General features: G+C 42.0%; 1 protein-coding gene across 2 annotated transcripts in view; it reads left to right on the top strand.

Moving 5' to 3' along the window:
• The window catches only part of fgf12a (fibroblast growth factor 12a), a 38,563-nt gene extending 29,214 nt beyond the window's left edge, over positions 1 to 9,349 (top strand). For both annotated transcript variants that reach the window (XM_083992263.1, XM_083992264.1), the window contains exons 4-5: positions 5,159 to 5,357; positions 6,443 to 9,349. In XM_083992263.1, the coding sequence (XP_083848389.1) occupies positions 5,159 to 5,357; positions 6,443 to 6,558 (315 nt within the window). In that variant the 3' untranslated portion in view covers positions 6,559 to 9,349. The remainder of the gene's footprint in view (positions 1 to 5,158; positions 5,358 to 6,442) is intronic.
• The last annotated feature ends 2,863 nt before the right edge of the window (positions 9,350 to 12,212 follow it).

Here is a 12,212-nt window from a genome sequence, read left to right as displayed (position 1 = left end):
GCCTGTTCAATCACATCCACCTGGCAGTGGGAGTGCTTGTAAACTCAGCTTGCAGAATTGTATAAAAAATGTCTGTGAATTCTTTGGTGTTAAAACCAGTTAAAACATTTATATTCTCCCCCGCTCTGCCATGGTGTGTGTTCAGCGGGTCTCGTGTGGACCTTCGTGTTTACTCTTCTTCAGCTCCCCACTGAGACACTTATGGTGGCGTGTGAGCCGTCTCACGTGCCCGGTTTCGCTAACAAGTCCTTCACTTTTCTCCTTCAAGTCACCACAGAATATAAATAAGTGTCCTTGTGATCAGTTTACCATCAGCACAGCCTGCTAGTCTTGAAGCATGGCACATCTTCTTTTTTTTCTTTTTTAATCTTCCTTGTTTTCTGGCGAAAACAACTTAAGCTGATTGTGTATTCCTGTGGCAGAGGAAGTGACAGGGCAAACCTGTTGACGTGCATTTTTAATGTGGATGTGTGTTGCATTGACTTTGTGTACGTACTGTATGTGCAAATGTGAGTTTCTGTCCATTGTGTTCCCTGTGTGGTTCTGTGGTTCACGCGTGTCCATTAAGGAGTTCCCATTAATCACAAGAAGCGCCGACCCCGTCTCCCCACCTCATATTTCCACTCAGTCATCCACAAACAAGGTACTTCGTCAAAGACTTCAAAGTCACTTACATTCCACCCCTATCACTCCCAAGCTACAGCCGGGGTGATTTCCAAACTGCCCCGAGCCTCCTCATAGACAGTAACAGAGTGTCGTCCTTGAGGATGAATTTGGAGGGGATTCTACTGTCGGCAAAGCAAAAGTGGCTGATTGTGAAGGGTAGGAGTGTAGAGAGCACTTACGTGTTGTGGTGTGTGGGCGCGTACGCGTGTATACGTGTGTGTGCGTGTGTTTGACCTGATACAGATGAAGAGGGGACAAAGCCTGCTGGTGTGTAATGTATCACTGTCTTCCCCCCTTCCCACTCAAACACATATGTTCACACACACACACACACACACACACACACACACACACACACACACACACACACACACACACACACACACACACACACACACACACACACACACACACACACACACACACCCGGCCAGACAGGCTCAACGTGACCCTCGGCGCCCCCACAGAGGGAGAGATGTCTGCTGCTTGACAGTGTGTCAGCAGGCCCAGATAAACTCCAACACCGGCTCTCCACAAAGCTTGTCCTCTCTCCTGCTGACCAGCGAGACGTTTCCACACTGCCAGCCATGTGACCTCACCTTCTCTGAGTCCTTTACACTGCCTGCTATGCACTGCTGGGTCTCATAAATGAGCAGTCATACACACACACACACAATATGACTCATTTTTCTGAACTGTGGCACAGAGCGCAAGCAAAGACACAGATACACATTCTCTTAAAACAGCATTAGTGTCGACTGGGGTGAGTTTAAGCTGAAACTTTTGATGAATAACGGATGAAAAAAAAAGATATAAATGATGTGTACTGTGCAACAAACCTACAGCAGGTTTGAGTCCAGACCATGTCTATTTGGACAGTTACACATTTTTGTTCCTTAGGCTTTGAGCTTTAGTACATTCAGTTTGAGAGAAAATAATTGAAACTACATTTCCGTGCCAGTCAGTTTATTGAGGCGGTTGTCAGGTGCCGCTTTATTTAGGTGGATTTGTCTGTCTGTATGAGGAGAAAAGAGGAGGCCATGATATTGGAAAAGATGCTAATGAGGCTCCATAAAAGCAAAAACCTATCAGAGAGATATCACTGGTAGTTGGTTTGCAAAAATGATCAGTTGTAAAAAAGAAACATTGGTTCACAGTAAAACCAGAGCTGGTTGACCAGGGAGCAGAAAATCATTTGCATAGTGAAGAAAACAGCAATTAACAAGTCAAGCATGCTCCCAGGATGTAGGCGGATATGTTTCCCTGTCAACAATCAAGAGAAGACCTCATAACCCTAACCTCAAAGTACTCACCACAAGATGCAAACCACTGGTAAACCTCAAAAACAGAGAGGCCAGGCAGCAGTTCACAAACACACTAACACAAACTAGTGGAGTTCTGTGTTGAAGCTTTATGGACCGATGAAACAAAATTCAACTTCAATCAAAATGATGGAAGGAACAGCTCATGACCCAAAGCCACTGCCTCATCTGTCAAACTTGGTGGTGGTTTTATAATGGTCTGGGCATGTACAGTATGGAGCTGGCACACTGGCATTTATTGATGATTTCACTGCTGAGGAAGCAGCGGGATGAATGCAGGGGTAAGCCGGAGCAGAGTGTGTGCTCAGATTTAGCCAGATGTGTCGAAAGTCATAAGATGACATTTCGTCATTCAGCAGGACAGCAATCTGAAACATACGGCCGAAGCAAAAAGAAAGATGTGGAACATCCTGCCGTGACGGAGTCAGTGGTTTGATCTCATCCTCACAGAGCTATGAATCACAACAGAGACCCTACAACATCCACTTTAGTGGACTTAAAGGTCCAGTGTGTAATAATTGGCAAGCTTTATTGGCAAAATCTGAATATACTACCCATTAATATATTTGTATGAGTGTATAATCGCTGTAAAATGAAATTTGTTTGGTTACAGTAGCCTTACAATTATTCTTTTCTACATATAGCAAGGGTCTTGCTTTAGAGAGTATCACCGATCAGCAGCAACAAACTAATGAAGAAGAAGGCATAAGGAAATACGAAGGAGTAGGAAACAGCAGAAATTGTTTTTTTGTCCTCGGAGGCCACCGTCACTTTGCCGATGTGAGGGGTGAGTGCGAGCAAGTGAGCGCAATCTAGAATCTGAACGCTAGATATCACGGTTTTACCCCCATTTTACACACTGGACCTTTAATATTAAATATGATGATTTTATTTGACCTCATTTTTATTTGACCTGACCACAGTTACCCTCTGTTGCACTGGCCTGCAGGGACGAGAGTTTTATGACCCACAACTGTTCTGTTTTTGTTTTTGGTGTCAGTGCTCTCATCAACTTTGTGTCCAGCCACAGTGGGCTGCTGTTTTCGGTGTAAAAGCTCTGATAAATCCAGAGTGTGCAAGCCTACCTGCCAACAAGATGGTGAATATACTGAAATTTCTAGCAGCTATAAAGAGCCAGATATTTCTCTCAGTGGTGGTGGTGGTGTCTCCCCACCAAGTTAAGCACAAGACAATCTCAATTCTAGGCCTCAATTTGTCAGGTGTGTCTCCAAATTAATGTGTCTGGAGAGTGTGTATGTATGAGTGAATAACAGGTTTACCATTAGGTTGTACAAGGTGGTATAATGTTAATCTTGCGCTGCCAGCTTGCCTACCAGCATGTTTTACCGTTTCTTCATCTCCCTCAATCAGACATCTAGCAATGTAGATAAATTGGGCTTATTAAGCCAAATACAACCTGCTCACAGCTTTAAAGAAAATTTAAATGGACTGCATTTATTTAGTGCTTTTCAGGTCTTATTACAGTACTCAGTCACATTCAGTTGTGTAGCACTTAAAACATTTTCCTAACCTACACACACATTCACACACTGATGACATATCAGGGAAGTTTGCGGTTCAGTTTTTCCCCTAAAGCTGCCCCAGTTGTAATTTAAAAGATTGCAACAAAAACGTTTTTTTTTTTTTTTCAATGACACCCTTAGTTTGTAACATCCACAGACCCCACTGTGAACAGTTTTCATGAATAATATGTTTTTTCAGTAGAATGTAAAAAGTTGAAGATTGTCCACAGAAATAAATGTTTCCTTTTTATTTCCTGGGAAGACACTGTTACAAAAACTTTAAATGCAAATTTTTATTGCTTCAAGCATCACAAGCAAAATTCAATTCATTTCCATTTTAATGGAGTGATAGAAATCTCAAGACCTTGTTAAATCAAATCAAAACTATCTACAATGCTTGATAGCAAAACAAAGATTTTTTTTTTATTTCTGTGATGGGTGACCCAACCTTCTATAATCCCTCTATACTTCACTATTTTAAAGTCACTTCCAGTTTCTCTCTCTCTCTCTCTCTCTCTCTCTCTCTCTCTCTCTCTCTCTCTCTCTCTCTCTCTTTCACACACACACACACACACACACACACACACACACACACACGCACACGCACACACACACAACCAAACACGTAAACAGTCACCTCCAGCAGGAAGCAGAATTGGGCTGTCAGTCAATTGGACAACCTTAAAAGGGCACAGAACCTTGCTGGAGATATTAATGTATGAAATACAGCACAGACTCCCAAACACACACACAGTACAGATGCACGCTTGCACAACCTGCCTAAAATGAGACAACCCAGCATCCACCAAGCCAGCTGTTCTGCATCATCTGCACCCATTTTGGACACACACGACTTCCCTGTCCTTCAAACTGACTGGTGTTAGGTTTTAATTCTGCATCTTTGCAGACAGGAGGCATTCAGGGACAAGGGGTAAGGGTGATGAGGTTTGGCGCCCACCTTGTCATTGCGTGTTGATAATATCACCTGCTTCATTATCAAGTCTAGATTTTTTTCTGCAAAACTAAAAACGTACATTTCCCTGCCTTCTTGGAACTCAGTGACACTATTATCTCCATTAAAATTTAACACCCAAATTACTGCAGCTTAGATCTGTAATGCGTTAGAGAGCCAAGAACATTGTTTCCTCTCTTGCATTGTCATGGCAATAATCTGGCACTGCTCTCGGTCCCGACAGTGTATCCAGTATCTGGATCTTTCCATTTTTCCTGTCATTCCTCTCCACCTCCCGGGTGTCCCCTTGGCTTTCTCCTTGACTTACTGCTTTGATAATGAAGCCCAGAGATAAAAATCTTCCATTGTTCGCCATTATTCTAATAAGACTATCAGTCTCATTATTCAGATTCCAAGGGTGTGTGTGTGTATGAATACAGTATGTTTACTGACCTTGGCAATGTACACATGCTAGTGATGGAAGCCAATGTTGGCAGAGTGAAACCGACACAGCTTTTTTTTTTTCCTTAAAGAGATTTTATTAAAATCCTCCATCTGTTTTGTTGCTGGCTATTTCTGCAAGTGTCTTTGATATTTATGTAGATGCAAATTAATTTTCTGTGTGCATTGTTTGTTTTTATATCTACTGTATGCATTTTCTTAACATTTGTATCTGTCCCTTAACTTGTTTGCAGGAGATGTTCACACCGGAGTGTAAGTTCAAGGAGTCCGTATTCGAGAATTACTATGTGATCTACTCGTCCACTGTGTACCGTCAGCAGGAGTCGGGCCGAGCCTGGTTCCTTGGCCTCACCAAGGAGGGGCAAGTCATGAAGGGCAATCGGGTCAAGAAGACTAAGCCCTCATCACACTTTGTGCCCAGGCCCATTGAAGGTACAAGAGAACAGCTTGTAATTGTGTTTTCTGTGATAACTCATGTTTTTATTAAAGTCCTATTAATTTTATTATTGTCTATTATAATGGAAAGATTACATCTGTAATAATGATGTGAATGAACTGTTATAGATTATCTGTGATTGCCGTACCAGTAGGAAGAAATACAAAATGTTGCTGGTTGCCATACATCAAACAAACTTTACATAGTGTTAAAGGGACAACGAGGAGTTTTGGAAAAGCGAAACGCTACGCTAAACACTACATTTATGAGCCTCCGCGCGCACCGTGAAATTCTTTGACCGGCGCAAGAAGGACTCATGTTTTCATTCATCAACAATGAAAGTCAGAGGTTCGAAGACGATCAGATACTGTCGTAGTTCCGACCATAAACGGCGATTCGGCGGTGTTATTCTCATGACTCACCTCGAAACCGAAAGTAAGGAAACGCTGGTTGGCTCGCCCAGCATTTCCGCCACCACTAATAATAACAAAATAACGATAGAGACAAAACGATATATTTACCGAAAATGGGCCCATTAACAAGTGTGGGTAACGTAGATTCATCCACATTAATATAAGACTTTTTTATTGTCGCGGAATTTTTCGTTCTGACGATGGAGAAACTCCTCGTTGTCCCTTTAATTAGTACACTTCCAGACAAATCAGGCTAACTGTTTCTACTTGTTTCCAGTCTTTATACTAAGCTAAGATAGCACTCTCTTGACCGTGGCATTCATATTTAATACACACAAGAGTGAAAAAACACATTACCTAAGTATATTTCTCTAGCTGTTGTGTGCTTATTTTTGAATATCACCTCTAACATGTTTGACAACACATAGATATTATCATGAGAACTTGTCAAGCAATGTGATTAAAAAAAAGTGCTGACATTGCCCTAATTTCCTGTCTTATCCCTCCCAGCCTGGTATAATTGTCCCTCCAGCCTCACACTTGACCTTGTCTCTGTCTGCACATCCATCTCTTCAATCTGCTCTCCATTGTCCCCTTTCTGTGCCCCGCCCCTCCTCTCCTCTTCTCTCCTTCGTTCTCCTTTGCTCTCTTTTACATCTCCACTGCAGTTTGTATGTACAGGGAGCCGTCACTGCATGAGATAGAGGACAAGCACCGATCCAGAAAGAGCTCAGGGACTCCCACCATGAACGGAGGGAAAGCTGTCAATCAGGACTCCACATAGCAGCGAGGGGAGGGGCTTCCAGCTGGGGGAGTGGCCTCATCCTGACTCAGGGGGAGGGGCCACAGGAAAACACACCGTCCCCCAAAATACATACCACCATCCCCTCTGAAACGAAAGAGGGCGTGGTGATTACAACGGAGGAGCTACTACTGTACACCCAAGACGACAAACAACAAAAAACTGAACTCTTGCCTGTGAAAACCTTTTAGATGAATTAATATGAAACCAGAGGATATATATATATGAAAAAAAAATATTTTCAATCAGGACTTGACCAACATTTTATGCAAAAAAAGAGAAAAAGCTGTGATAAACAAACATAGGAATGGTGGTCTCTCTTCACACAAATACAAATATCTATCATTTCCAATTTATGCTGTGAAAAACAAGCTTTAATACATGTTCAATTTTCATACATTGAGTTTGTTTTTTTCTAAATGCTGTTGCACTCTCATGCGCTTTATTGTGTTATTGCTATCATTAATAACTGTATCACCATCACTACTAATCAGTTTCTCTTATCATCCCAGTTACTGTCACAGTTGTTCTAGCGTTTGTTTGTTTGGAGACGAAATAATCTTCTTTTTTTTTTCAATTTCTCCCATGTTTCTTCTCTCACAGTTTGATCTTGAATGCACTGTCACACTACCTGCTCTGGTGTGAGGGTAAGACTGAATGTATTTGATAGTTCTCTGTGTTGGACTCAAAGTGCTTTGGGTGATGGGATGTAATTTACTCAGGTGTGTATTGTAAGTTAGACTATTGAGACTATAATAGGACTGATAGGGCTCTTTGAAACACTCACATGAACCCCTATGTCGTCCTACTGTGACAGGACAGGGCTGATACAAGCAATATAATAGAGAGCAGTCTAGTATGTCTCTAAATAATACCAATAACGAACTGACAACACGTGTCTGTGGTCCGAGGTGTTTGTCAGAAGGTAAGACGGACACAGGAAGTTGAGTAAGCAGGTCAGAGTCTGAAACAAAGGGAAAGTGTTTTGATATAGCTTCAATATGCTCTTAATGTTCGCAAGGGTTATTAGGTTTTAGGTAAAGAGATGTCCAAACTTGTGTAAAATGGCAAAAAACCCAGTATTCTCTCCAAAAGCTGAGAGGTAAATAAAGACCAGCATTAGCACTATGAGCCATGGCCAAAAACGGTCACTTCACATTTGCCACCTCAAAAAACACAGACCCCCCCCCCCCCCCCACTTCTCTGCTGTTAGCTAAGCTATCACAACAGCTATACCAATTATAACTATATGTCAGTATTCATGCTTTTGAACTATATGGACAAAATCATGGATTAATCCTCGATCAAAAGACTTGTGCTGTTCTGTTCTAAGCGAGAGAAAGGATGGACGTTGTTCTAGCAGGCCTGGCGGTGAAGAGTTGTGTCAACTAGTTGTATGATTTCCGTTTTATTGTGAAAGCATTAGCAACACCAGTCTGACTGCCTGACTGTTTAACAATCCACTAACTCGGCCTGTTGACATTTTTAATGTAAGGTCACAATCATTAGGGCTTTCCCGTCACAATGGAAGCAGATCGCCTCATTGAGGAGCCAGTTCATCTGGATTTCACCAGGTTCAAGGAACGATGTCTTACCATCCCAGTGACAGCACATCACCATTTGTTTTCTCTGACATGGTAACCCATACAGTCTCTGTCCCTCCTGGTTTTGTGACCCATGAAATGAGCCATTTTCTGCATTGTGAAGGAAAGCTTCTCTTTCATAAATCAACATGCTGACAGGGCCGTATAAACAAGGTGAATTGACTGGTACACCGCGCACGCTGTGTACGCTGCATAACTCATTCCTAATCCCCAATTAGTTTGTCTAACTCAGGAAGTCCTACAATTGTTCCGTGAATGGGGCCAGACGTAAAGGCTGACCGCTCGTTGTCCAGCACCCGTTGCACAAAGCCTGGCCACCGGTGTGGTAGTTTGAGGAGGTCGATTGTGTTTTTATCATTAAGGACAGTGTACAGCTAAGTCTAGCCAGGTTAGGAAGGTTGGGGGAAAAAAGGGATTATAGGAGGTGAGACGAAGCATGAACGTCGCATGAGAGTAAAAGTTAATGTAGGCTGCGTTTGATTTTGACTGAAATGAAAAGATTGTCTCAAATCTGGGGAGAATAGGTCCAAAAACTTTTTTATGCAACATTTTGATCAGTATTTTAGTGAGAGTTTGTAGATCTCTCCTATATCTGGTTGGAAATTGTATGCTAGGTTGGTGGTATGTACAGTAAATAGCACACATTCAGTTGCACAGAGCAAATCGCAGTGATATATCATCATGGATCTGGGAAGGTCTTTCCACCTAAGGGGGCCCCGGATCCATAGCTGGTGCAAGTTACCTGCAAGAGCTAACGGTAGATTAGTTCAACTTCCACAGCACCTACAGCATAACAGTGATACATACAGTATATTAGATGTGACGCTGAAAGTCAACAGGCAAGACCAGCATATATAGGTATCTTTTTTATAGAGGTTTATATTGGTGCAAATGAGATACATGTGGACTTAAAGCAATGCATGAAATTGGATGTACTCAATGTCAACTGTTGACAGCAGAGGATTTGAGAAAGACATGAATCAAGCAAGGAGGTATGAAAAAAAAAGCCACGCAGTAACGGAGTGCACTTTTGGTGGGTTTATTGATGTATGAAAGGGTGAGCAAAGGCTTCGGTTGTATGTGGTATCAAGTATAATTTATTATTTTTATGTTTGCAGATGATTTCACTGCATTGGAACACGCTCATATATGCATTATGAATTGTGAGATGAAATAAAAAATATGCATTGATAATAAAAATCAGAATGAAGTTAGTGATTGTTTAAGAATAAAGACTATGTTATCAAAAACTTTCACCTATGCCAGTGATTGACTCAGTGTTGTTGATCATGACTGACAGCCGGTCTGTGTATGTTTATTATTAATGTCACCCAATGCATCAACAAGGGAAGCAGCAGGATAAGCAGACAAACTAAATCCAGCGACGTGGGTTCTTAATGCGGTTCAGATTCACAAAATCCAATCCGTCTCCTCTATCAATTCACCGGGGGTGATTTATCTTCTCAGTAGCCCCCTAAATCCGATGTGTCATTTTGGGATGGCGCTCCTTCGTCCTTAATTCTCCCGTTGTCATGGAAACAGACATTCCGTGCCGTCTGCAAGGAGAATGAGGAGGAGGAAGAGGAGGAGGAGGAGGATGAAGGCTCCCCTGACTTTCAGGATGTGGCTTGTCTTCTCTCCTGCATGATGGCTGCAGCACTGAGAACAGCAAAGGCGAGAGAGGGGGGGGCAGAGGGGCTACATTGTTCTTCTCTCTTTTTTTGTGTCTATTTTAGTGTTTCCTCCAGTCACAATAAACAGCTGAGCTGAGAGTAGCCCTGCAGCCTGGGGGGACCAAAGTCTATATCTACTCATGAGATGAACAAAGGAGGATGGGGGGTGGGTGGGGTGGGGTGGGGAGGAGGTGTCAGTGGTGGAGTTAAGTTAAAGGCAGAGAAACTATTGCAACTTTCTCCATCTCCTGTATCGACTGAGAATATTTCTGTTTTTCCTTCTCCTCGCACATCAGATGCATTTTCTCATAGGCTTATTGTCTCTCCAGTTTTGATTGTAATTTATCTTGCGCATTGTTGATTCATCTTCACGTCACAGATCTCTTCACCTCATAGGCTCCAACCTATATATACAGGAAATAAAAAACAAGAGTACAGAGTCTGCAGCTGTGCTGGCAGCTCTTCTTAGTGCTTTGATCTTATTGCTGATGTTTAGCTAGTAATGTTTACCACATTCGCCAGCCTAGTTTTACCATGTTTCCAATGTTTGCATGTTAATTAGCAATAAATGCAAAGTGGGAATCTGAAGTTTTGCAAGAATTTGATAAAATGTAATTTTTAAACAGAGGATGCTGGGAGATGAAAATTCAAAGGGATCTCCATGGTTCATGGTCTGGAAACAGTAACGTCTCACGTCCAGTGAGGAGATCACTCAACCCTGTCTGGTTCATCATCAGTATCCTCATGCTCCATAGCTTTGAGCAAATGTAATTTAAAAACCAAAAATATCAGCTTGGTCAGTCAGTAAGAACCATCCTCTGGGGACACTGAATGTCACAGCAAGCAAAGACATCCTTAATAATTCAGTCACATCACATATTTTATTACCATTTAAATGGGTGAAATTCGAAAAGAAAAAAACACTGAGCAAAAACAACTCACGATTTTCCACAATCAATATCCCATCCTGTTTACTGCAGCCATGTTTGTAATTAACTTTGAGTAACAGTCGAAACAAGTCAAGGTCAGCTATTTGGACTCTCATGTGAGTCGCTAATCTAAACAGGGGCATCCGTTTAGACACACATAGGGAGGGCAAGGACTGCAAACAGCTTGAAGGCCGTTCTCCTCTCCTCTCCTCTCCTCCCCTCTCCTCTCCTCTCCTCTCCTCTCCTCTCCTCTCCTCCCTTAGACTCAGTGGCTGGAGTCAAACCTCTCCTGGTGCGAACATGCACTGATGGTCATAGTAACTGTTAATGTCACTGCCTTCAAGTATCACTTCACTCACATGTATTAGTCAGATACATTACCCTGTTAATAGCACAAAAGTACCTCATTGAATCTGCATAATAAAATAGCAATTCAACTACAAGAATAACTTCACAAAAGTTTAACTTTTTCAACTTTATTTATGCTCTTCTGTTTCACTGTGTAATAAGTTAGTAAGTTGGCAGACAATGCATTCGATGACTTGCACTGAGAAACACATATTTGTCAAATCTTACAGATACAGTGAGAACACTGCAGCTTGAAAAGCAAAGGTGAGATATGATTTAGTATCACACTTACCAGTATCTCAATTTCAAAACAAGGCCCTTTAGCAACCTCCAAATACACTTTGTGAGGTTAAGTTTGACAATGCAATTTTTACAGAGGTGATGTTCCCAAATCAAAACAACCTTGGACAGATATGATGATGTAGCCAGGATTCAGTTTAGCCACCAAAACTGGCCACTGCCCAACGCTTCACAACAAACTGGACATACAGGATGCACATGCTGTGAGATATGAAATATGTCAATATCATGCCAAAGCTGGTTGGACTTGCAGGGAAACTGTGTAGCATGTTTAACATGTCATTTTAGCACAAATAGAAAAATTGCTGAAGCTGTCAGGAATAACATTAGCTTTGCAGGACTTTGCTCGTAAGAGTTCAACAAACTGAAATATAGACCTCATAGTGGCACTAGATGAGAAATCTGAGTTCATTCTTGTCAGGACCAGTCAGTTATGTTGTCTGTTGTCAGGTTTTTAGTTCAGTTTTCTGTCTTTGTTTTCTCACTTACTGTTTTATTTTTTAGTCCTCATCTTACCCCTTTCTTCCTGTCAAGTTTCCCGTCTATGCGATTACATGCCCCGACCTATTGTGTCTCGTTATCCCCTCTCCCTTGTGTAAGAGAGCCGTGGTCCCTTTCCCCTTGGTGCCAGTTCATCTTGTCATTCGTGTCTTCCTTGTCGTTCTGCCTTGTGTTGTGTGCTCCAGTGTGTTGCCTTCCCCATGAGTCCTCAGTGTTGTCATCATTTTCCTGTGGGGTTTTTGGTTTTCTGAGTTATGTTGTGCTTTTGGTTGCAGACTCTT

This window comes from Trachurus trachurus, assembly GCF_905171665.1.
Source record: "Trachurus trachurus genome assembly, chromosome: 17".
NCBI lineage: Eukaryota > Metazoa > Chordata > Actinopteri > Carangiformes > Carangidae > Trachurus > Trachurus trachurus.
The sequence above is the reverse complement of the archived record's forward strand: the minus strand, read 5'-3'. Positions and strand labels throughout refer to the sequence as shown.